We start from the raw sequence: 26,967 nt of genomic DNA on the forward strand, positions 1-26,967 counted from the left end.
AGTAAAAATGGTTAAGTATCTTTTTCTCTTGGGTTTGGCTCCTTTTATTCATAAGCAGGAAGTGTAAACATATATATAAAGGAAAAAAGTCACCTGTCATCACACCAGGGAAAACCACTATCAACATTTCAGTGATTTTCTACCAGACTTTCTTTCTGTTACCTCCATTTGCTTACAAAAATGGAATCATTCTGATTTTTATTACCCGCTCTCCCCAACCCCACATAATAGACGACAACCTTTTCCAAACAAATACGTATAGAAAATGTCAATTAATTGAAGCATAAACTCTATCACTGAAAATTCAAATATGATTACCCTCTGTGATTCTGGCCACCACCTCAAAAACATTCAGCTCTATTTTTATGCAGGAAAGGTGACAGAATTGGAAGTCCAGAATTTATTTTCCTTGTCTTTTTAAAAATATGAACTAAAAGCTGGACTAAGAGGGCCTTTAGGCAATCCACTCCCTTTAGATCCAAAAGCAGGACATTAATAAAGAAGGACAGGAAAACTATAGACTACATTTAAGAAAACTAAAATCAGTATTACATGAATAAATGATGTAATATAGAAATATCTTTGAAGGACATCACTTGTTAAAAATATACCGATCTCCAGTAATCAGAATCCATAGCTTTTTTTTTTCCTTTTGACTCCTTCTATTTCATTTCCTAATATTTTATGTTTCTATTTTCTTTGTTCATATTTCAGAAAGAAGCCTGAGAGAAGGTACAGAGGCTATGTGATATAAAGGTTTACATCATGGAGAAAATTAACTTTGGCCTCACCACTGTTCTGCCCCAGAATTTTCATTTTAAAGAAAACCAAGGGTAGATACAAAAACAGTTGAAGAATTTGATGTAGCAATAGAAAAATTTAGAAGGTAGACATTTCAGTTAACTGGATAATTCTATATATCAGTCCTTTTTTTCCTTTTAGGAGAAAGTAATTCTTAGACTCTCTCCCTATGACCCTGCCTGAGTTGAAAAAATAGGTATCTATTTCTTTATCCCTAGTATCAGTACCTGGCCCTTAGTAAGTGCTCAATAAATATGAGCAGAATGGAAACAGGGACAGTTCTAGAATAAATCTTCGGTGTAGGAAATTCATACGCTAGGATCCTTGCTCAGGGAATCCAGTCCCACCTCAGATGGGAAGTCAGACTCAGAACAAGCACTGAGGAAGGAAGGGGGTGAACACAAGCGACAGAACCACTTCCCTTCCCTCCATACAGTTTCATCAGCTCCCACAGGGCACTCGAAAGCAAGCGAAGACCACGGCTAACAGGACCCCTATGTGTCCTCTCCTCCAAAGCCATTGCTGACCACCACCGTACATTTTATGTGCTACTGTACCATGTCTAAGTCTCATCTTGGCAACAAGGCCTGACGTGTGCATTATCAAAGGAAAACCAAGTGTTAACACTAAAGTGGTAAGGACAGATTTTAATCAGTAGTAATGACTTCAAAAGGAAAAAAGGACTCCAGTGTGAACTGAACTCACCTTCAATTTGTACACAATCACTGAGTGTTTTTATAAGAGAAAGAGAGTAGGGCAGGGAGCCAGTGAGGGCTCAGTCGAGTCGGGGGAGTGAAAAACGACACAAGGTCCTGCAGTGGAACTGCGACCAGGCCAGCTCTGTCTGCCAGCTGACAATTACCAAATTCAGACTCTACCCTCCCACAGAGGCTGGGAGAAAGAGACCCAATCTGTTCACCCCAACAGAAAAAAAATTTTGACAGCCCTGAGCTTTCTCAAGCAGGCGCTTTAAGAGAATGAGGGAAATACTAAGAAGGTTGCCTTGAGCTGTTAGAACCTATGCTAGTGTGTGTCTGTGACTTTACTGACCAAGTCTGAGGCCTGGTTGAGAAGGAGGCTCAGAGGAACCTGGCTAGACTTTGGTCAAGGACAGACTCTCCGTCAGGCTTCCATTCTTTTATTTTGTCACCAGACCCCAACCCAAAGGAGACATTTTGATGTTCAATAATTGATCAGTTCTGGAATTCAGTTTGAACTAAGTTTTTCAACTTAGTCCATATATTTACCTCATATAGTCTTCAAACCCAATAGGATATAAAACAGGGAAAGTTGCCAGTCATTGATACCATTGATTGATACCACCTAACTGCTGAGTGCCAACTCTGACCCCCTACCCAGCAGTGATTACACCACTTATTCACGAACTTCCCCAAGTCTGTTTCCTCAGCTGGGCAACAGGGGTAAACTTACGGGGGGCTCCTAAAATCGAAAAAGAAAAAACATCATACAGTGGACATTCAGTAACAACAACTTAAAAAATAAGAAACACAAAAAGCTTTCCATGACACTGTATATGATAAGGGGAGCAAAGAAATAGACTTTCGTGAAGCCACTGGAAAAATAATTAAATTAGGAAACACACGCACACATACAATGAAATATTTATTATCCTATCACGGGTTAGATTTTAGATGTCATTATTCTTGCATGAGTCTTATCCTTAGGAATCACATGAATGTTACAAATGAATGGTCTGTTAGCACAACACATGGGAGGTGTTTATTCCTGCCTAGACCCCCATTAGTGTTAATAGGGAAAAGAGAACAACAGATGGATTTAAGGCAGTCATTAGAAGGCAGTAACATCACGCCATACTTGGTAGTGACTTCATCAGATTTTATATAAATTTGCTTTCTGATGACTACCAAGAGCCTCTAAAAAGTGTGTTGCGGTTGTATTCATGCATCATTTGCTGCCTACAATTTAAGAAAATTAGCATCTGTCAACTGCATTATTCAGCTGCACAGGGTGGAAATTAATGGATAATACCATTCTTAATTTCTTGTACAAGAGGTGAGCTTGCCTACCAATCTGGCTGCTTTATTTTAATAGGAAATTGAGCTTGCTGTTACAGCCGGAACTGTGGTCAGCTCTGTGCTCTCTGGAAACACATTTATAAAATTCTGATATGTTTATTACAGCATTTATTACATATATTCTACTGACATAACTAGAAATTGAGTAGCAATAAATAGAGGTCCATATCAAAGCTGAAATCAGTTGGCCAAATTGACGTAAGAACTTGTCAGGCTTCCATTATGGAGGTACGAGTTGCTTGAATGAGCTTTTTATATTGGTTATTGTTACTGTTTTGGTCACAGGGCCTCTACTTAACAGAGTGGAAGATACGCAGCCTTTTAAGATTATATATTAAAATAAGTAGACTACTGAGCCTAGACCCAGAGTGCACCTTGGTTCTATACAGGCTACATATGGTCTCTTTAATGGGGTGTGTTTTCCTTTGTTTCCACCCTGTATCCCCAGAAACAAGAAGACCTCATAAATGCATGCTTTCAAAAATGAAATACATGCTTTTGAAGCCCCCCAAAGCATGAAGTATCCCTCTGAAGTAGCAAAATACCAGGTCAGCAATAATTTTAGCAGAATGGCTATATAAAGAATTAAATACAGCCTCTGGAGAACTACTTTATCATCTGGGAATAACGGTACCTGACTAGATTTAAAAGCTTCCAGTAAAAAAGTTCCTTATCACCTGAAGGGCAACACAGATTTAGCCGTCAGTCCACAGTCTTACGCTGGGTGAGTTCTCTTGGACTACAAACAAGCCATCCAAGGGAAAATAAGACCTAGTAACTACTAACAAAGCTGTCTTCGGATAGAGCTTCAGGCACTCGGTTACACATAAAACTCTGAAAAAGTTTGTTTATCCATCTAAGGCACCAACCAGGAGCAAAGGGAAGCTGAGGGAGCGGCTGTGTTGCTCTCCATGGTTGTGGTGAGGCGGGGCTCAATCCCACCCCTGGGTATACAGAGAGAAGAACTAAAAGCAGGGACCTGAACAGGTATGTGGGCACCAAGTTCACAGTGGTATTACCCACAAGAGCCCGAGGGTAGAAGCAAACCAAACCTCCACTGAGAGAGGAGTCGACTGAGAGATGCTGTATATACATACAAAGGAGTACGGTTCAGCCTGAAAAAGGAATGAAATTCTGACACACGCCACAACACGGGTAAACCTCCAAAACATGCTTAATAAAATAAGGCAGACACAGGACAAATATTGTATGACCCCATTTACAAGAGGTTCCTGGAATGGCCAATTTCACTGAGACAGAAAGTATAATCATGGATTCTGGGGGCTGGGGAGAGAGGGGAGGAGACCTACTGTGTACCGGGCACAGGGTTTCAGTTTGGGAAGATGACGAAGTTATAGAGATGGCGGGGACAGTTGCACGGCATTGTCAATGTACTTAATGCTGCTGACTTGGGCACTTAAAAATGGCTAAAATGGTGAATTTTGTTATGTATATCTTAAAATACACACACACACACACACACACACACACACACACACACCCCTTCACTTGCTTAGCTAAAACTATGCACCTTCCTGAGAAAAAAATAAGTCTCTTACACTGTGTCAGAGGCATCTACATTAAACTACAGCAGCACGTGCTCTTGCAAATGACACATAAATAACTTGAGCACTTGGAATCATTTACGAATCAGAGGAACTGAGTTTTTCCCAGAGCGCTCCCGGGTTTAGAAATGAAGGAAGGTTAAAGGCCAGGAGAAGTTACTGGCTGAAGCCGGGGAGAACGCATGAGTCAGCAGCCGCTGTCCTCAAGTCTACTTCATCATCCTCAAGATGTTCTTCTCTGCTCCACTGCTCACTCCCAAACATTGGTTTCCTCATCATAGTGACTGTCATCCTCCCAGCAATTAGAGTTTCCCTTTATTCATCTTCAGCTGCTACTACAACACAGAGACATGGTTCCTTCCATCTTCCCTCTCACATGGGTGACTGACTTCCAATTTCTTGTCCTACTGCAAAAGAATAACTATACCTAGACAGTATGGGCAATGCTGCTAAATCATTCTTCTTAATGGCACAAATAAATATAATTTGAGAAACCGACAGACCTGTGACCAGAGAGCAAAGTTCACTGACTCCTATACTGAGCTGCTAGTCTTGCCTTAAAAGGAGAAAAAAAAAAGGGAGGGGGGTGTTTTTACTTGCACAAGGCAAGTCCAAAGTATAGCCTTGACCCTAAGCCTTAAAGACATCACTGGCTCCTATACAGGGATCTCTAACTGACAGGGGAGCTGAACGCTGAACGGAGAGTGTGTGCATGCCTTCTGAGAGGCTGGTCATCATGGCATGGGATGCCATCTGGACACCAAGGTCTGAACCCAACTAACATCACGATGCAGCTGTCGCCAAACCTCGGTTCTGCTGCATGACTCAAATGCGACGGAGATGCCCTGTTGCACTATGTAGAATACTATCATCAGCATTCTGTACTTAACAAAGGATGGCAAGGCCACCATATGAACAAGGGCCTGGTGAGAAAGTTTATAGGACACTTTAGAAGAAAGCTTGCAGCACGCAGAGCAGGCAGCAGAAAGCAAGAGTGCACTAAGCCCAGACTGGGTACATGACATAGGTTTCAGGGAGTCGCAAAAGGCCAGTTTCGCACCGTGAGAGCACCAGGGACTGTGGACAAGTAACAGCAAACTCATGTCTACATTAGAGAAGCCAAAGCCTTTGGACACACCATCTCTGGCTGCCACTGCCACTATCAACTACAGCTGAAGTTTCAAATCCAAAGTAACTTCAGTTGTGGGCAATACAGTAACATGATTCAAAGGTACTCTCTTCACCCTCAACCACAGACAGCCACCATGTTGCCCTTGGCATTTTATGATAAAATGGGAAAAATGCCAACACACTGTACATTTTTAAATGGTTCAACCTGAATCCATACTTAGCAATATATCTGTTCTTTTTCCTTTCTCTTGTTTTCCCTTAGGTTTCTCTTTAGGAGGCAGTATTTCTTCTCATCCACCAAGATGACCACTCTCAAACTCTAATACAGGAAGATACCAGGATCAAATGACTACAGGAAACAGAGCTTGGTAAACTGCAGTGTTTCTATTACTACAAGTACTCACAACACCCGGCAAATTCTCCTGCTCTGCAATGAGACCCAGCCCTGGCCAGCAAATCCCTGCGGCACCTCCATCCCCAAAATGTCTCCATTCAGATGAACACTGTCTGAATTTTAAACTCTTATAAAAAAAAAAATAACACAATGCTTTTGCCCTAAGCGCTAGCTATATAGACCAAAGGCTAATGGGACAACTTAAAATTGATTTTTAAACAAGTATTAAACAGAGCCTACTCTAATGAGAACATGGTCACAAAAATCGGACACCAAGTGGTATGGCTTGGAATGGCTGTCTGTGTGAGGGTACCCGGGAGCACGGTGGTGGCCGTGTCTAGGCAACGCTGGGCATAGGTCAGAGTTAACATCTGCAATCTGGCCTCCCTCCATCCACGTATTGAAATATAATTCAGCAGAATGAATTGCTAGACATGCCTAACCCCCTGGGAAATGACAGATATTGATGAATGCTGTTGGGAAGATATATGGAAGGAAACGGCAAATAAATAGAACCATTTTTTCTCAGAGTCATTTTGCGGATATGTGGAGCAGCTGTTAAACTCCTTGTCAGGCTTGCCGTTCTCCTTTCCTCTTGCTCCTTCCCCTTCCCCATCTGCCTCCAGACCTTTCTAAAACCCCCAGGAGGACCAGAATCTTGTATGCTTCAAAACACCAACCAAATGAGTAGGAGTCCTTCCCACCTCCTCTGTCACACTCTGACTTCCCAGTCCAGTAATAAGTCCAATTCTTCCCCAAATATCTTTCCATCTAAACAAGTTCACTACTCTCCTCTGAATCCTGGAAATAGGGTCCGTGTGTAAACTCATCAAAGTGTTGAATTCAAGTCCATCACCATTTAGCCCCAGTCACGAGGCTGAAAGCCAAGATTCACGGCCTATGACCCTGTGGTAGCTGCATGGCCTTGGTCTGACTGCTTACTCTCCTACACCCCCTTTCTAGCACATGTTTTTGGAGAATGGAGATGATGGAGCAAGCCCGTACTGTGGCTGTGGGGACTAATCAAGAATGTGAACAGAGAGCCTCTCAGACCATCTGGCTAAGAGGAGTCCCGGGATAAACAATGACAACCCCTCTTCTTTCCAGTGCAGAACTCTTCTTCCCACCAGGGAATTCCTCCTCGGCATCGTCCTCAAAGAGGATCAAATTCTCTCCAGCACAGGGCACTTCGGGAAGAACTGGTTCTCATTCCTTCATCATATGAACTCAAGAGCCTAGAGGGAGAAACCAGTCATACACCGGTTTGCATCCTGGTTTCCCCATTTATTAGCTAGAGAATCCTGGATACATAATCTTTCCTCTCTGAGCTCTCTTTTCCAATCTCTAGTGAGGATGACAGTAACACGTGAAACACACAATTTGTGCTCAGTGGTGGTTTAGGTCCCCCTCCAGGATGCTTTACCCAACTTGCCATCAAGAGCATTGAACGCATACCCCAAGGCATTGCTAGCCCTCCTCTTCCCAATCATACCACCTGTTCCTATGTGGCTTCATGCACAGAGTCCCATTTATTGTAATACACACCACATCATGCTCTCTCCAGTGTAAACTCTGTCGTCATCTGGGACTGAACCTCATATGTGTTTACAGCCTTATGTCACATCCCAGATAACAAAGCTACCAAATTTTTACATGATCACATACTTAAAGGTTTTTTTTTTTTTTAATTTATTTATTTGACAGAAATCACAAGCAGGCAGAGAGGCAGGCAGAGAGAGAGGGGGAGGCAGGTTCCCTGCTGAGCAGAGAGCGCGATGCGGGGCTCCATCCCAGGACCCTGAGATCATGACCTGAGCTGAAGGCAGAGGTCTTAACCCACTGAGCCACCCAGGCGCCCCTACATGATCACATACTTAATGTCTGTGTATAGTAATTCTCTACTCCATCTCTCATTTGTATTTCTACCAGGGTTCATATTTTTCCATCACTGTGTTGTTCCACATTGCCTAGAAAAATACTCAAATTTGGTTCAATCATTAGCTCTGTAACAATAATGGCAAAGACTCAGCAGCCTTACTGGTCACCTTTCCTGGCTTTGACTTTCACTTCTAAAACTCATCTCCAAAAGAAGTCCAACACCTCCATGAAACACTGTATCCTTTCAAAGTAAACTGAAAACATGAGACGACAATTAGTACTTACCATCTTGCTTTGGGAGAAATTATGAGTCCTACACAATTACATTCTTTTGCACAGTAGGATGCTTAAGTTGACACACCCAAATGTCCCTTGCAGCCCTGGGATGCTAAACATTTCTGACAACTGCCCTACATCTAAACACTTATGACAGAGGCCAAGGAGGAGCTAGCCGTCAGGAGCTTTACAAGAGAAACAAGAAGAACAAAGGCAGCCACAAGGGGATAAAAGAAACTCTATGTCACAATCCAAGCAGAAATCTCCAGACAAGTCTGAATTTCCCAATAAGTTCTGTTTACCTAAGAAAACTTGTATATACACAGCCTAAGTCACCTAACAATGTACTTCCACATATATTTATTTGGAACAGTTTCTAGTTCCAAGCTGACATTTATTCCAAACAGATTTCAAATTCTTACTCCTCAATAACCATATCTACACTTTTTGAAGAAACTAGTATTTTTGTCTTCAGAGATGTTTGTTGATACTAGTTAATGAGTAAGCAAAAAAATCTAGAACACAACGTGTGAAATGATTCTTCAAAACATACCATCTAGTAGACCTCCCCCAGGGATTCTGAAAGGTAGTTTGTTAAAGACCCCATTTCCGGGGATAGAGACCTCCACCAGGGAGTGCATAGCCTCCTCTCATTCCTCTCTTAGTAGTAAAGTTAATGTCCCTCCTACCTGGTTTAAAAGCAACAAAATCTAAGGAATAATGTTATCCAAACTACATTCGATACCCCGAATTAAGCTCCAGCAAATCACTAAATGCTTTCTAAAACCTAACACAACACTGCCCTTGTTGTTTTTGTTTTTGTTTTTTTTTTAATATTTTATTTATTTGACAGACAGAGATCACAAGTAGGCAGAGAGGCAGGCAGGGGGCAGGGAGAGCAGGCTCCCTGCGGAGCAGAGAGCCCAATGCGGGGCTCGATCCCAGGACCCTGAGATCATGACCTGAGCCACAGGCAGAGGCTTTAACCCACTGAGCCACCAAGGCACCCCAACTGCCCTTGTTTTTAAGAAGAGAAAAATTAAAGCCAGGGTCATCCTCCTGATTGCCTTAGCACTGCTTAGAAATTAATGAGAGGCACAGGGTTGGAATTCACCCCCTCATTTCTGGTCTATTCCTTAGTGACTAAGTTCTTCTGAAAGCTTAGAGGGCATTAAGCAGCCTTGAACTTCAGGGTCAGTTCTTCATGTTTTGAAGTAACAGTATCACTAGACTAGTCAGCATTCCTTTTTAAAGAATTCAGCCATGATTACGGGGAAATCAGTGTGCTCGTCGCTGAGGTAGAGGAAGGTAGCCATTTGGTTGTTCCAGTCACCCTCCAAATAACCATCTCTCAAGCCTGACATTCTGATCATTTTCTTCTAACAGTTTTATTAAATGCATTTCATCTCCCACGACATGAATCCACAAGAGAGAACTACAACTGTTGAAAGGATGGCAACAAGGTTGTATACAGCCTTGCATATATCAAAGAGAGTATCGTGTACCAGATCTGCTTGGTTGTCCACAAAGACGGGCCTGTCTCTGAGTTGACTAACCAACCAGAGGGTCCAAGAAAACATAAGAAAAGGATATTGTACTAATATCTATGTGCAAGGCCTCTAAAAACTCTTGCCTTTCTCACCATGCATGTCCCTATGAGACAATAGCTCTGAGAAGGCCTAGGTACAAAACCAGTCCAGTCTCTACTGAAAGACGCTGCAAATAAAAATATAAGATGCCTAAATACATTTGAATTCAGATAAATCTGAATACATATGTCCCAAATTTTATATTGGACTGAGTATACTGAATATGTTATTAGTGGTTTATCTGATATGACTCATTGGATGTCATGCATTTTTGTCTGGCGATTCTATTTACTGAGCACTTAATATGTGCACTGCAGGAAACCTGGCTTTGAGGATACAAGGAAAAGTTCCTGGAGGAATTTATCAGCTAGTAAAAGGGATGATGGGTATACCAAAATAGAAAATGTGAAGTGGCCCATCCTCTAAGAAGAGGGCAATGTAAGCAATGGAGGGGGAAGGAGGCAGCTCAAGTAGGGCTGCTGAAGAACCAGCCAGTGATACGAAGAGGTGCTTGGAACGGGATTTGAATGTTGCAGAAGACGGTGAGTTTCACTTCCCTGATTTGTACACCGAAGGAGGCATCTCATTGCTGTGAGGTTTTTTGTTTCTGTTTTTGTTTTTTTAAGATTCCATTTATTTATTTGAGAGAGAAAGAGAGAGAGAGCACAAGCAGGGGGAGGGGCAGAGGGAGTAGCAGGCACCCTGCTGAGCAGGGAGCCGGACACAGGGCTCCATCCCAAGACCCTTGGATCATGACCTGAGCTGAAGGCAGATGCTTAACAACTGAGCACCCAGGCACCCCTTATTGCTGTGAGTCTATATATGTATTTGGGATATATCATTTTCCCTTTTTTAATAAATTATTTATATATGCTGCTGCTGCCAAAACCTAGTGTAATAGAGCACAACAGAACAAAGAAATGCTTTAGCACTGACATTCCTGGAAACCAAAGCAAACACAGTGGGTGACCCAACTCTTACTACTTAGCCAAAGAAAGAATTCAAATTTATCAGACTAATTTAACTCATTTTCCTTGTTCTGAGCCCAGAGAAATTGGCCTCAAAGTTTTTAAAGAAAAGGCCACTGACTGACAAACATAATTGTTCCTGTCCTCTATAGTGAAAAATGGCAAAACTAGAGGCGCATCCTAATTACGGGACACTGAGTAACGATAGAGGGCACACAGCCATGCACACACGCGTACATGTCAACACATACTGGGTTAAGGTCCGTTATTTTACATACATACATTTCACAGGGACTTGAATGCCTTATGCAAGATCACCATATGCAAGATCCTTCAAGCCTAATCTGGTTCAGGGTTCACCATTTAAGGTGGGAATGATTCTACCTGTGTTCTTGTTCAGAAAAAAGGGAACCAGACATTTCCATAAGACTGCACTTTCTTGTTAAAAGTTTCACCCGCAGCAGTGAACAAGTCAGCAATGGGTTAAAAAGCAAAGCAGCGACTGACCCTCCAGCTCTCCCTTCTGGCCCTGGTGTGAGGCAGTGCACCTGACACAGTCAGAGAACGGAGAAATGATCCGGCTAGGCAGACTCGGGAAAATAAATGTGGCTCTGACAATATGCGTTGATTAAGGACTTGAATGACAATGGAACATGACAATGACAAATGCAGGCTACCACCACCAGAGTCATTAATATAGCAGAAACACTAATTTTTATAAATCTTTAAACTTCCCGGTTGGTGGCATTTGCATTTCTTTGCCTCCTCTTTCCACTGCAGCGTTGACACCAAGTCAGCTTCATTTTCCACTTCCACCCAGGAAGTTAAGAAAAGGGTCTACATTCTTAATCTCTGATTAGCCACTGAAAACGAGTTTTGAACAAGAGATGGATGGGTTTCAGCGGCCGATGACAGGACATCCTTGGAACGCTCCTCTAGAGAAGACAGTGGGCTTCCATGCTCAACAATGGAGCAAGTATTTATGTGAGAAGGGAGAAAAAGAAGGGAAACGCGTCTCTACAAAGACGTCCTCCTGCCCCCCGTCTTGGTAGCTAAAATTATTTACTACTCAAACTCAAAGGGACTTGGAGACTGTCTGATCCCATCCACTCATTTTACAGATGACTAAATAAAGAACCAGAAACCAAGGCAGGCCTCACGTAGAGCTGTCCATCTGACTAGAATCTGGGCCTCTGACCCCCATTTCGTGATTCCTATCACATCTCGTAACAGCAGTGCACAGCATGTCAAGATGCGAACTCCACCCAGCCAACTCACTTGCGTTCCATCTTTAAACCCTATCAGTGTAACCCACGTATCCCATTCTCTTCCTGACACACGTCTCCCCTAATCGTGACCGCATCACACCCAACTGCCAAGTGTTATCCAGGGGGTTCCAGCACATGAGCAGTGAGCACCCTACATGCAGCTCTGTATAGAGGCAGTATGCTTTCACTGTACAAGCTAAGAAAACGTCCCCAGGAGAGCCACTGACCCACACCCAGCTGCATGCAGGAGCTCCAGGGTGGCGGGAAATCTCCCTGGCCTTCCCCAACCTTCTTGCCCCGTCCCTAGTAATTCCAGGAGGGCTCTGTGTGGGATTTAACAGGCAACACTGATTTTCTATTACTTCAATTTGTACTTCATATTTTTTTTTAAAAAGATTTCATCCACTTATCTGACAGAGAGAGAGAGATCACAAGTAGGCACAGAGGCAGAGACAGAGAGAGGAGGGAAGCAGGCTCCACACTGAACAGAGAGCCTGATGCGGGACTCGATCCCAGGACCCTGAGATCATGACCCAAGCCGAAGGCAGAGGCTTAACCCACTGAGCCACTCAGGCGCCCCTGTACTTCATATTCTTAACCATAGTGTAACCAATTCAACTTTTGTGGCTTCCTCACATATATGGTAAGTGTCACAGGGACTTAAAACCATTTCATCTTTTATAGATGATGCATATAAGGAATTGAGAAGATAAGCTTGGAATCTGCACACTTTTCAGAACCTGAAAGTAGACAACTCATAAAGGATAAGAAAACTATGTCCAGTCATACAGGCCTCAGTCTACCCTATCAGAACAAAATAGAATTTTGGGAATGTACACAAATACAAAACCAGTGGAGAGAAAACAAAAAAGAACATGATTGCGTCCATTCAAAAAATCAACTCCTTGATAAAAATGCCCCCAACACCCCCCAAAAAATCAACTTTCTATTCTAAAGCAAACTTGAAGAACCAACTACTTGAATCATCTTTGATATATGGATTCAATAAATTCAGATTTCTCCCAAGAAGAACCAAAGTCCATTATGTATAGAACCACACTAGAACACAAGAAATATGGAGGAGACATTAAGAGAGCAAGAAAGAGACTGGAAGGGGGAAGGAGGAAGTCTAGTGCTTTGTGGATCTTGATGTGCATCTACCTTTCATTTGTTTCTGTAAAGTTTCTTCATTAGCTTGATACAGAGAGCCTCCTTATCTATTTAGACCCACACAACTTCTAAAATAATAACAGCAAAAACTTCAAAAGACACTCTTCCTTGGTGTACTTCAAAGAAGTTCAGGTACAACATTTGATCTGCCACACCCACCACACCCAGGAGAAGGTCAAGCAGGTGAACTTACTTTGCAAGTGAGAATGGTTCAGTCCTAGTATTCAGCTGATTTTCCTATCCTAGCAACCTTCAAATTCTAGGTCAACAATGATTATTTATTTTTGCTCTGCAGAAGGCACCTCAAAAAGCTTAAGAGAAATGGAGTCTTCTTCTTTTTTTTTTTTTAAGATTTTATTTATTTATTTGACAGAAAGATCAAAAGTAGGCAGAGAGGCAGGCAGAGAGAGAAGGGAAAGCAGGCCCCCTGCTGAGCAGAGAGCCCAATGTGGGGCTCCATCCCAAGACCCCGGGATCATGACCTGAGCCGAAGGCAGAGGTTTAACCCACTGAGCCACCCAGGTGCCCCGAGATGGAGTCTTCTATCAACATCTTAATTACTACTCACTAATTTTTTAAGTCCTTCTAACTCAATCTGATACGAAACCCATCAAATGGCTTTCTGATGAGCCAGCTCTGCTGACATAGCATGGCTCCCAGCACTCTCTGGAGCTCACACCCCTTCAAAGCTAACAGCCTCACCTCTCATCTGATTCTCGGTATCAGAAAACCACGTCAGGATTCTTCAAGCCCTCATGTAGACTCATCCCGTAATTAATTCTCCCAACATGCCTGACATCATCACCTCTTGGGAAGGCTTCCATGGTACCAAAGACCTGAAAGAACTATTAGAGTTTCAAGTAGGTCTCTGCAACCTGGTTCTGAATAAGGTGGCCAAATGGCAGTTCCTAAGTAGCAGGTGACCACGGGCCTTGGAACCACCTGATGATCACCCTGTTTAGGGGGAAGCCATGACTCCTGAGCCACAGCAAAAGGCTCCCTGACAGAGGGCCACTGGGAGGCAGCATCTGCCAAGGGAACTGGCCAAAAGCTACAGGCCCCATTAAGTAGAAGTCTCTGGAGGTTTTCCTACTCTGACAAGGAGAAATCATACAACAAAAATACACCATGAGAATCATCTTCTAGTTAGAGCACCTGGAAACCAACAAAATATCCAGATATAAATGGACATGAGAGTGGTGAAGACAGCAGTGGTTTTAAAGGCTACTTAAAAGCCAGCACTCTCAACCAGAAAGAAGATGCTAAAGGAGTTACCTCTTAATTGCCTAGCAACCCAGAAGAATGGGTAGACTTCCTCCAGTTTCATTAACAACTGTTGATGAACTAACAATTTTACAAGTTCTAAAACAAAACAGTAAACCAACCTAAAACAATGCCTGCTCCCAGTTATATACCTTCAGCCTGGAGATTTTTTAAACAGCAAAACAAACAGAAATAAACTTTTTTTTAAATAAAGATTTTTCAAACATTGACAAATAGCAAAACAAACAGAGGCTTTTAAACCAATGCAACCTTAAGTGATCTGTGGATCTGGGGTTTTCTCCTGGTGGCTGAGAGCCAAGAACCCAAATTGAAAGCATCACAAGAGAGCATCATTTACATCGATTATAAATGTCTTTGCCCTTTAAGAGTTTCAAATTTTGCCAGATTTCAAAATATTAACATTTCATTCATCCTCCAGGGCCTGGTTAAGTCCAACTCAGCCCACCCCATGCTTAGTCCCCAACACAGCCACATGCCCAGGTCCCCACTTACAGTCAGTTCTCCTTCCAAGCTCCCTTTGACTCCACCTCTGAGCAATTCCACTAAACGCACCAGAAGTTCACTCATTCTTTTTGTTTTTTTTTTTAAAGATTTTATTTATTTATTTGACAGAGAGAGATCACAAGTAGGCAGAGAGGCAGGCAGAGAGAGAGACAGGAGGAAGCAAGCTCCCTGCTGAGCAGAGAGCCCGATGCGGGCTCAATCCCAGGACCCTGAGATCATGACCTGAGCCGAAGGCAGCGGCTTAACCCACTGAGCCACCCAGGCGCCCAAAGTTCACTCATTCTTATACAGCTTGGCTCCACTCTCCTCCACCACTGTCTTAAACAACCCTCAACCAGGCCTCTCTGCTTTGTTCTGTGGAAAGACTATTCCCGGTATACCCATTTCCATAGTGTCTTAACCTTTTCCTCAAACATGCAGATAGCCTTCACTTTTGATTCATGACCTCAGACCTTAAATCAGTTGTCAATGCTTCCAAGCAATTCTATTACATTTATAGCTCTCCTCCTGTTCTCCAAGACCCTATGACTTTCTTCCCTACTCTATGCCCCTAAGACCCTCCTGACCACTACCTGGGGGCTCCTAACACATTGACAAAGGTGAAGCCACCAAATCTATTAAACTACCTACTTTTTATTAAGCTAATTAATTGAAAACAGTGATATGGAAAGGAGACATCTAAACACAGAACTTCTCACTCTCGAGATACTCTTCATTCACATGAAGTAGAAAGAAACAATACACAGAGATTCCAGATACATTCTACTCAGTCTTCCTCACTGGTAACACCCTGTAGTGGGTACTATAATCATCAGTAGAATGACACCAACACAGTCAAGATCTAGAACATGTCCATCACCAGAGGATCCCTCATGTCGCCTGTCTATAGTTACACTTACTTCCCTCCCACCTCCCCCTCCTTAAGCCTTGGCAACCACTCACCAGTTCTCAACTTCTACAACTGTGTCATTTCAAGAATGGCATACACAAATGGAATTAAACAGCATGCTTTTTTATGCAGTCTAATTCCCTGGAGATTTGCCATCCCCATCAACAGTTCATTCCTTTTTATTGCTGAATAGTGTTCCGTGATATAGCTGTACCTAGACTACCAACTTTTGCATCCTTTTGCTCCTCCTTCCTCCTGCTTCAAGGGAGGAAGTGCCCCTTCGCCTATAAAAAAGCCAGCATGTGCAGCAGATACGTTGCTAGATTCCTCCCAAAGCACTTCCCTTTGGCTATCTTCTCTTTCTTTGGTAGCACACCAACACCTGACAAACATGCTCACATGGACCCACATTAAGAGGCCTCCTCTGAACCCTCATACCTTTCCAGCTCCCACCCACATCTCTAGTCCCCCTCCCAGCCCTACTTCTCAAAAAGAGCTATCTATACTCAACTATCAGCCAATTACCTACTTCTCATCCCTTAACTACTGTTTGCTCTTAACCCACTCCATTCTAGCTTCCTTCCATACCTCCCCACTCTCCCCAAAGTAACCAGTGACCTACTGTTTAATCAGAAGACAATGTCTTATCATCATCTTCCTCTCCAGATGGAGCCAATCCTCTCTTTCCCAAAATACACTTCTCTCCCTTTCCATGATTCCACAGTCCTATCTGACATACCCAGTCAGCAAGTCTTACAGGTATCGAAACTTAACATACTGAAAACGGAATTTATCCCATTTTCGTTATCAAAACCTACTTCTCTCTCGGGCCAAGCGTCATGTTGCCCCTTGCCTCTTGTGTAGTTGTGTACAGAGGCAACAGTCCAGCAAGGGCCATTCTAGTGGCCCCCACAGCCGCACCAGGCTGACATGTGGCTGTGACCACTTGACAGATTCTGGACAGCAAGAATGTGAATGACAGCAAGAATGTGTCTCTTCCAGGCTAGGACTTTTAAGAAGTTGGAAAGCTTCTACCTCTGTTTTTCTACTTCTCTCAGCTGGAAGCATAGCATCTTATGGCCGCAAGGAAGAATAAAACCAGAAAATGAAAGGAGCGTCGGTCCCTGACTCACCATGAGGAGGAAGACAGCTGCCTGCTAACCAGCAACATGTGCATGAGCAAGAAATGAGTGAGTATTGTGCAAAGCCGTTGCTACGTTCTGGTTTGCTCATCACCACTTTCTAATACCCATCATTTTATCTCAGCATTATTTTGATGGAATTATGAAAACAAAGAAATCTAGGACATCAAAGAGAAGATTCAGAAGCACTATTTACTAAATATCAAGGCTACCCAGAAAAAAGTCTTATTTTATGTAAATTCACTTTAATCTCAATTCTTTGTCTCACCCACCAAGCTAAGAAGGCATCTAGGATGAGAAACCCATGAAGCTCTATGCAACACTGAAACACAAAGGCCTCCAGGTTAATTTTAAAGAAAAAAAAATGTTTTCTAGGATTGTGCTGTTTGTTTTTCCCTTTCCCTCTGGAGGTAAAATCCCCTCTGAAATGGTTTTAAAATTTTTTCAGATGTCATTCCAAACCAATTACCATAGTCCAAGAAAGAAAAATGTCTTAATATTCCCTCCCCTCCCCCCTACCCCGGACAGAAGACTGGGTCCTAACTGTGTTAGAAATTCTAGATCATGCTATCTACAAAGTTGGTTTATTACTATTGGATTCAACTTACAAACACATACAGATTCTTCTTTGTTTTACATTCCATACAAGCCATGATGTTTTGAAAAATATGCCTTTCTTCAGTAGAAAAAGGATCATTCACACCTTTTCTGACTATTAGGGCTCCAACATACATCGCAGTTGTGAAATTCAGGACCAGTATTCAGGGCATTCCTTTGCCTGTCAAGAAGCCAGGATGCAAGATCCTTCTCTCAGGAAGATGATCTCTCCTTCACTGTTCAGCTTCCTTATAGTGAACTGTCAAGCACCTTACCACATATTTCTGACTTGACTTGGGGGTCTGTACAATGATTAGAATAATGCTCCTCTTACTCATTAGGGGGCTCCAAAGCTCAGTCAGTGTTTACAGGATAATTCTGGGTGCCTATTTAGCAAGTTGCAGGCCATGAAGAGATAAAATACCATCGCCTCCAAAAAGATTTTTTACTTTTTTTTTTCCCCCCTTCAGGCAGGGTTGCACATAGTAAGCTCTGGGTTTTTTGCTTAAATGTTAGGCCTATGAAAAAGATACTGATTTTTTTTTCCCCCTTTAATTTATTACCTGTAAGTAATCCCAAATTTAGTTAGGGAAGAAAACACCAAAAAGTTCAGCTATGACTATCAGTGCATGGGGGAAGTAAGGGCTTCTCAGACTTTTTCCTTCCCCTTTGTTTTCTAATTTGTCTACCTTAAACAGATATATCACTGTTTTAATTAAAAAATAGTCACATACAAATATTCTTCTTGTAAAGGACTGTTTAAACTAAAGAGGCCAATTATGACAAATGGAATCATTGGTCCCAATTCTTTGCTCCCCTGCAGTAGGGTTATACACCTGCACCTTTGCCAAGGTATCCCATGGGTAGAGCATGTTTCTGCCCCTAGACTCTGGGCTTAACAATGTGACTTGCTCTGGCCAATAGAAAATTAGCAGATGTAATGCCCAAGAGGCTTGAAATGCACCTGAGCTGGCGAACATGCAGTCTCATGCTCCTGTCTTTTACCAGAACATGATGCCTTGGGGTAGCTGCTGGTCCAGGAAAGCAGAGAGACACAGAGCAAATCTGGACCCAAACAGCACCCTAGACCCAATCCCAGCAGAGGTCAGACTAAATTATCCAAAACCTAGCTGACCTGCGGCCACGTGAGTGAGAAAGAAACACTAGTCTGCCAGTGAAATTTTGTATTTATACAATATTATTGTCACCAGCTGATAAACCAAGTATTGCCCCCCCACACACACAAAACAAACCTCAGTGGCAAAAAAATGTCTCATGTGTTGAGTTGCAGGTGTGAAAAAAGGCCATAGCATCCTTCATGTCCCCATTAACAATGAACCCAGTCAACCACCATCCCACTATGAGAAAACTCCTTAGCAGACAGGAATTGTTTTCCTTCTCCTTGTTAAGCATACAATTATTTAATCACATTTACAGCAAGTCCGATGAAGCAAGCAATGCCTTGAGACCATTCAACAATGGGTTTCATACAAAAACATATTGTAAACCTCTGACAATGTTAAAACTCAGATTCAAGTCTTGGCTTGCTGTCTGTGAACACCTGGATCTTGTGCCATTCATTCAAACTATCTGTTCCTCAGTGTTTTCATCTGGAAAATGGGGATAGGACTGCCTCCCTCACAAATACATAAATATGTTTAAGAACTAAGTCAGTCAATAAATGTAATTCCCTGCAAACAGTCCATGCCACATCATAAGCTCTTAAAGTTAGCTGTCACTATTATTAGTGATAAGACGATGAAAACATCACACATCTTCCTCCCAGAAAGCTGGGTTTAATGAAACCTGTCAAGGATAATTGGGTTACAAAAGTTTCAAGCCACAGGCCCTCACAAAAAAAAAAAAAAAAAAAAAAAATGTTTCAAAGAAAGCAGTAGAAAATTGCCAAGGAAAAGACTTAGATTAAAACAAGGCTAAGCAAGAGGAAGATGGCTGGTCTTTACATACAAAATCTATCAAGCACAGACTTCTGATGGCAAAACCAGTTTGACTTAATTAAGTTTAGCAACAAGTATGTTCCAAGGTAAGATCACATGTGATTATTCATAGTTGCCTACAGCTAGTGGAAACTATGTTTCTTGAAGATCAGAAATGAGATTTTCTTTCTGCTCCAACTGGACACCAGAATACTGCCTGACACAAAGTAGAAACAAAGTGGACACAGGATTCAGAGTGATGTTCAGAAGCCCAAGTTCTCCATCAACTGCAATTCAATTTATGCTGCACATAATAGTAATAGCCACCCATCAGTGGCTAAGTGCTTCGCATAAATTCTTTCATTAAATCCTCAGCTAAGCTATTTAGAGGACCAATTAGAATGTTTTCTTCATATTCCAATAAAACTTACAAGCAACTGTTTTTAAAACCAGACTGATGCTCACGAGATTCTTTTAAGCTCTCTAAGGACTAATAAACGTTTTTGAAAGTTATCTGACCTCACATTTAATTATCTAAAATAACTGTAAAGCATACTAAATTTTTTAAGAGTAGAAATGCCAGAGCTATTGAAATTATGAAATGGAAATCAATTATAGAATTTTTTTTAAAGCTGTAAGCCACATTTCATGATTCAGGTCATATATCTGCATCAACACCTAGACCCCTGCATTGTTTTAAAGTTTTAAGTCAACTCCTTCAGCAAAAATTGGAGAGAATCATTACTGCCCTACTTTTGGTCAAAAATAGTTTAACCAAAGTAAGTAAATCTCCTAAGTGAAATTAGTAAGCAAAGGGATGAGTATTTTAACTGTTAACATTTAATCCCCCCACCTACAAAATAAAGGTGGGTCTACCTAATTTTTAGCAACTCCCTGAAAAGAAGCAAATCGTCTGAATCTATAAATGGAAAGCAAAGAAAAATTCCCTAACAAGCATTAAAAGAACATCGGTAAAACTCAGGCATGAACATTTACTTAAACTTAGTGAAGTACAGCAGGTTTTTTGTTTGTTTGTTTGATTGATTTTTTTTTTTTTTTGATGAATTTCTTCCCTTTGGTCTGAGGTCAGTTTCACCCTGCATTCCAACAGTATGACACAGTATGCCACAATGGGTCAAATGTTCTAGATTCTGCTGAGCCTAATGTCAGAATCATTTTTGTTCCCAGAATTTTCGTCTCCAGAAAGTCAAAATCCATAATTCTCCAAAAAATGTAAATAACTCAACTTATTTACAGACCACTGAAGAACAGGCAGAGAAGATCATCACATACTGAGAAAACTTTGCTTTGGGGTTTAAAAAACATTTTCTGCAAGGTTATTTATATTTAGAGGAAAAAGCACTCAAAATGAAATAGAAATTTAACCTTCAGTGACTTAAAGTCTAATAAAATGAAAATCTATACAGTGAGTTATTAAGAATGCTTAAAAATTACCTTAAGTTGGCTATCTTTCAAGTCAATACAAGTGATTTGTGAGTTCTCTGTATCTGGAAAAGTTTAATTTTTTACAATATGACGAAAAAGTGCATGAAAGGAAAAAAAGGATGAAAGATTTGAAGAGATGCTTCACAGAAGATAAGTGAATATCTAACAGGCACATGAAAAGACGTTCAACATCATTTAGTCGTCAAGAAAATACAAATTAAATCCACAGCGTGACAGGACTGTCTACCCATTAAAATGGCTAAAATTAAAAAGGCTGGCAATACCACAAGTTGGCAACGACGCAGAGCAATTAGATCGCTCATCTGTTGCTGGTGGGAATGTAAAGACAGTACAATTTTGGAAACAGTTTGGCAGTTTCTTATGAAGTTCAATATACACTACAGATACATGCACCAACATAGATGAATCTTAAAAACATACTGAGTGAGAGATGCCAGACACAAAGAACATGTACTGTTTGACTCCATTCGTGCTAATTTTTTTTTTAAGGTTTTCTTTATTTATTTGACAGAGAGAGAGAGCACAAGCAAGCTGAGCAGCAGGCAGAGGGAAAGGGAGAAGCAGGCTCTCTGCCAAGCAGGGAACCTGATGTGGGGCTCGACCCCAGGACCCCGGGACCACAGCCTGAGCCAAAGGCAACCCCCCAACCGACTGGGCCACCCAGGTGCTCCCCATTCATGTTAAATTTTTAAGATGAAGCTAAGCTGCAGTGACGAAAAGCAGATCTCTGGTTGCCTGAGGCCAAGAAGGGAGGATTGGGGGTGAGAACGACGCAGTCGGGGCCAAGGATCCATTCTGTACCTGGACTGTGGGGGTGGCTACGGACAGCATACGTTTGTCAAAATCCATACACATGGACACTTAAAATGAGTCCATTTTATTGTATGTGAATTTTATTTCAATTAGAAACTTCATTTGTAAAATCCTCAATTTTACTGCTGTCTGGATTGGATCAGCTTTTACCAAACAGTGCATAGAGGGGTGGGTGGGTTTTTACACACGGGACCGGGCCCCTGTCAGCCCCTGCTGGTGGGTCCTCCTCTGCCACGTCCGTCCCTCAGGACTCACCTGTCAGAGCCCCTCCCAGGCTGCCCCGCCGCAGCTCTCGACCATCCTCACTCAGCTGTCTTTTAAACTTCAGTGACTTTGCAGGGCCAGAAGTCACATCTGGATTGCTGCATTTCCGAAACGGCATGGGTGGTGGGGAGAGTATGTGGTCAAGCTGCAGAGAGAAAGAAGGGGCGTCACTCATTGCGGACACTCTCAAGACACCCACCATGCAACACCAATCGGTCCCAGGCTCCTCTTTTCTTAGCCTTCTCGAAATCCCTCCCACCCAAGCCTGTTGCCCATCTGGTTGCTTTAAGCAATTCAGGGTTTCACTGTTGTGTCCTGCATCTGAAAAACATTCAGGCTTACTGCAAAATCTCAATAGCAATGATTTTTAAGCTGTGGGTCACAACAAACTAGTGGGTCATGAAATCAAGTTTAGCAGATCTAAGCAGCATTTTTTTTAAAGTACAGTATTAGTTGTGCTAGAGTCTAATGAAGGAAAGAAAGGTACGGTTTCATGAAATGTCTGATAAAGCTATTTTTGCACATGTGTCCTGAGTCACGGGGTCAAATATATGTCTTTCCCTGGGCAATGATCGCTCTAAAAAATGAATAATATTGTTCTATAGAGAATCAATAGATAACTGCTTTATTTGTTCACAAAAGAAAATCCACAAGCTTCTGGAGCTCACAAATATGTGCAGGGAAGGGCAATTTCTAAGCAGCACGGCCCTGAATGCAAATCAATACATCCCTCTATCACTTGATCACTTTTTAAAAGAAAACCTGTCCTAAGAATCAGAGAAGCTAAAACCACTTCAAGCAACAGCTTTCTATAAAAGAATCCCTTATTTCAAGATCTGTCCTCCTTTTCTAAAAAAACAAAAAAACTTTCATATTTGAAGAGGGCCATATTTTCTAAAAATGTTTACCTTCGAAGTACAGACACATATATATGGGTTTAGATGGTTATTAATGACAAAAACGTTCCCATGCATATATCTATCTCCAGACAGTTATTAAGAACAAGAAAGAATTACAAAAGGTATTCATGGAAATTCCACGTGCCACAGAAAAAAAACACCTTGTAGAAATTTAAATTCAGACAAGACTTCAGTAGCACTGTTCAAATGTGGGCATTTCTAAGGATGCTTCATTGAGACTTGTTTTGTTTTGTCTTCCTGGGCAGAGAGAAGGATATCTGATTATACCTGTCAGCATTTTTTCAGATTAAGACTATCAAGGATATATTTTATAGGAAAATGAAATTTAGGGGCAAAATCATTTACTTGTCTTTGTACTGAAGCATATTCAAAACCACCGCACAAAAAGAAATTTAACCCTGCCTGTGGATAACTCCTCCCAAGCTCACTCATGTGGAACAGACCTCACTGGCTCAGCTATTACAAGATGTCAACTCTCCCCCAAGCTCAGTGCATTCATTAGTAACCCAGAAAAGCTGGATTTCAGGCACTTGTCAGTAGGTACAACCCCAACTCCATTGCCCATCAGTTATTTACTATATTTCACTGTCAGTAGTCTTGTGAGAGGTCCCCAAAAACCTTGCAGTGTATGCAAGCCAGATCAGCAGGGAAAAGGGATTCCAGATTGCACTCTTGGAAGCTATCTGTTGAGTCCGCTGTTCATTACAACTGTGTCCTACTTAGGAGGACCTCCAAGAAGGAATTGTATCTAATTTTAGACACCTTGGCCTTAAACCTTATGGACACCAAACTGGAGCAAGGGAACCCTGGTCAGTGACCCATCAGCTACTGGAAAATACAATCAGTGGTCCAAGCGTAGTCCAATCATTACACAATGTAGAGAGGTTATTTTGCTTTCTTCTTGGCTCCATTTTAAGCCCTTACCCCAGTTGGTTTTGGGTTTTGTGTTTTGTTTTGTTTTCATTTTCCCTGCCAATTTTTAAAATATTTTTTTATTTGAAAGTAGGGTCCATACCCAACGTGGGGCTCAAATTTACAGCCCTGACACCAAGAGTCATGTGCTCCACCGAATGAGGCAGCCAGGCACCCCTCTTTCCAATTTTTTTTTTCTAATTTGAAAAACTTCAGAACAAAATTTGTAATGACAAAAAAAGTTTTAAGAGCAGTACAATGAGTGCCCTTACCCCACGACCCCTGCTGAATAGTTAACCTTCTGCCATACCACTTTTGCCACCCCAACACATTAGAGAGTTCTTTGCAGACATTATGAATCTTCCCCCCTCAAAACTTCAGCCTGCCTCTGCTAAGAACAAGGACATTCTCTTCAATTCTGCTACCCTGTATTATATGTAACCTTTTAAAATGTCTCAAATCTTTTGTTATCAACTTAAATTATAAATAGTAGGGAAAGGGTAAAATAAGATGATATCATAGAGACGTACTGGCAGAAATTTGCTCTTTTGCATTAAAAGGAAAAATTGCATCCACAAGGTGGCAATGTGCCACAGACATTCAACAAAACACTCCCTATTAGCTGGCTACTGGGTCCTCTAAATGCGCCAAGAACCCCTCAGAGTATCTGAGTGACTTCAACTCCATTCCGCTTAGTGATCTCCTTCCTAATTACTAGTGGCATCTGCGTCAAATACAAATATTTATTGTTTAAGGTTCATCAATTTCTGCTACTTATTTTTCACCTGAAGTTAAATTTTTCAGCTTGCAGAATTACAATTACTCTCTCTGGGGAGGATTGTTATATCACCAATTAACAGAGGGTGGAAAAATAAGCAGAGGAAAGATAATTCCTACATAAGAATGATGTGATTTCTTTACCTATTTCCAACAAAGCCCTCCAAGACAAAATGAATGCCCAGGAAGAAGGAAATCAAGGATAAAGTGTAAGAAAACAAAAAAAGAAAATCCGTTGCATCACATATAGAGGCACAAGCTCTTAGTCCATAAGTCAGCATTTTTTAATCAGAATCATAACCCCAAGGGGGGAGAGTATTATTTTAAATCTGGGAAAATGGAGCCAGTGAACTGTGAGGCTGTAAATGTTTCAAACAAAACATAAGAAGAAAAACCGGTAAGCATAGGGCCATGTTCCAGGATACCATTTCCTTCTTCACATCAAATCACAGTCCCAACAGGGCTCTCTCTAAATAGATCATTTTTCCAAATTTGCTGGGTTGTCAGTGCCTCTACTTTTCTTTCTACAATTAGTCAAAGCTTCTCAAAATGGTCCACTGCAGCCTTGCAATTTATTTTTCATTTTTTGTCCTGATTCAAACACTCATGCTCCATTTACAAACATTTCAGCACACCCTAGAGCTTATGGTAGACATCAAACCTATCACTTTGGACACTGCCCTTTAAATAATTTCAGTTTAATGTTTGCTAACTTTTCCAAACTCCCCAGGTCTTCATACTACAAGCAGTTCAACCAATGACAAAGCTTGTTTTGAAACTTTCCAGTGATGTGTAAGGGCATCTAAGCCTGAACTTGGCCCGCCTGCTTCACACACTTCAAATTTTCCTCACTAAGCAGATCATGGACTGCCTTGTCACATGCTTACCTCACCCGCTGCCAGCCACAGAGCGGCCCTGATCAACACACATTTTCCAGAAATGCATCCTCACTTCATTCACCAATAGCAAATACCAATTTGTGGTGGACTCCATTTGCTCCCAGTTTCCTAGGTCAGTTTTCTTAACCTCCTGTAGTTCCAAGAGCCACAAAATGTTGATGTCAGACCAACACGGAGCGAGTGTACCACCAGTTATGTGGAAACAGCTGCCACTGCTGCAGCAGTTTATCACACCAAACATGGAAGCATCTTAGAGAACAAGAGGTGTACAGACACTATTCTACAACTGCTTCAAGTTTCAGGTATTGGGGCCAACGTTTCCAAAATTCTCAGTCCTACAGAAAAGCTAGTCACCGGAATTCCACATCTGCCTTTTCTTTATTTATCACATCCATCCTCTGTGGGACATTTTACAGTGATTGGGCTGAGGAAAGCAAGAACCCACCATGAACACGCTGTGGCTTTGTCCAGCGGCAAAAAGCACAGGTAAAGGCATATCACTGAGCAGTCGCCATCTTCCTTTGATGTCTCTGCTTACCCCACCCTGACTATCTCCAAACATGGACCGTGGGGTTCTTCTTCCATGGCTATATTCCCCAGGAATAGTATCATCTCTTTCTAAAAGGGCACATCCTAACTTTCAATTAACATTCAATGTGCACCTTTTGAACTGACCATTTTCCCAGAACTCCCCTTCTAGATACTTCCATGCATGAGGCCATGAGTTCACCAGTCTATAGCTTCTAAATAATCGCAACGACTGTGTGAACATAAAGGTATTTTTCCATTTTCAGTCAACTGCAACTCCTTTCTCTAGCTACTAAAGTCAAAAACCTTACAGTTTATTCAGAACTTCTGTTTTCACCCATATTCAGTCAGCAAATGCTCTCAGTCAACCTCCAAAATACATATCCAGAATCCAATCACTTCCCCACTTCTACTATTACTGCTCTTAGCCCTGCTGTCCAGATCTCCCTGTTGCCATACCTGCCTAAGCACAGCAGTCAGCCACAGAGGGTCCCAGTCAGGGACCCTTCTAAAGCACAAGCCAGATGGTCCACAACCTCTGCTGGAATCCCCCATAGCTTCCCTCCACCCAGAACAAAACCCAGAATCATGGCAATGACTTGCAGGTCCTACCACCTCTACCAACAAGTCTCTGATCCCAGCCACTATGACTCCAGTCAATCTACCTTGGTGTATTGCTGGACCTCTGGTGCCCTGGGCATCTTGTCACCCAGCACAATTACCTTGACCACAGCCTCTGTCAGGAACTCACTCCAGGTATTAGCTCCCACGATCCCCTCTCCCATCAGCCCCTCTCCATCCTTCTGGTCCCTGTTCAAACATTACTCTTCCAGGGGGCTCTCTCCCACAGCCTTGTGTAAAACAGCATGCCTACCACTTCATTCCCTTCTTTACTTTTCCTCCTAATATCTATCACCCCATGTTAGATCTTTTATAT

At 41.9% G+C, this 26,967-nt stretch overlaps 1 protein-coding gene across 4 annotated transcripts in view; it reads right to left on the reverse strand.

Moving 5' to 3' along the window:
* MAST4 (microtubule associated serine/threonine kinase family member 4) overlaps positions 1 to 26,967 on the reverse strand; it is a 562,814-nt gene that overhangs the window by 393,978 nt on the left and 141,869 nt on the right. For all 4 annotated transcript variants that reach the window (XM_045075267.1, XM_013062463.2, XM_045075266.1 and 1 more), the window contains exon 2: positions 21,986 to 22,139. In XM_045075267.1, the coding sequence (XP_044931202.1) occupies positions 21,986 to 22,139 (154 nt within the window). The remainder of the gene's footprint in view (positions 1 to 21,985; positions 22,140 to 26,967) is intronic.

Source organism: Mustela putorius, unplaced genomic scaffold (genome assembly GCF_011764305.1).
Source record: "Mustela putorius furo isolate JIRA1106 unplaced genomic scaffold, ASM1176430v1.1 tig00000145_pilon_pilon_pilon, whole genome shotgun sequence".
Taxonomy (NCBI): Eukaryota; Metazoa; Chordata; class Mammalia; order Carnivora; family Mustelidae; genus Mustela; species Mustela putorius.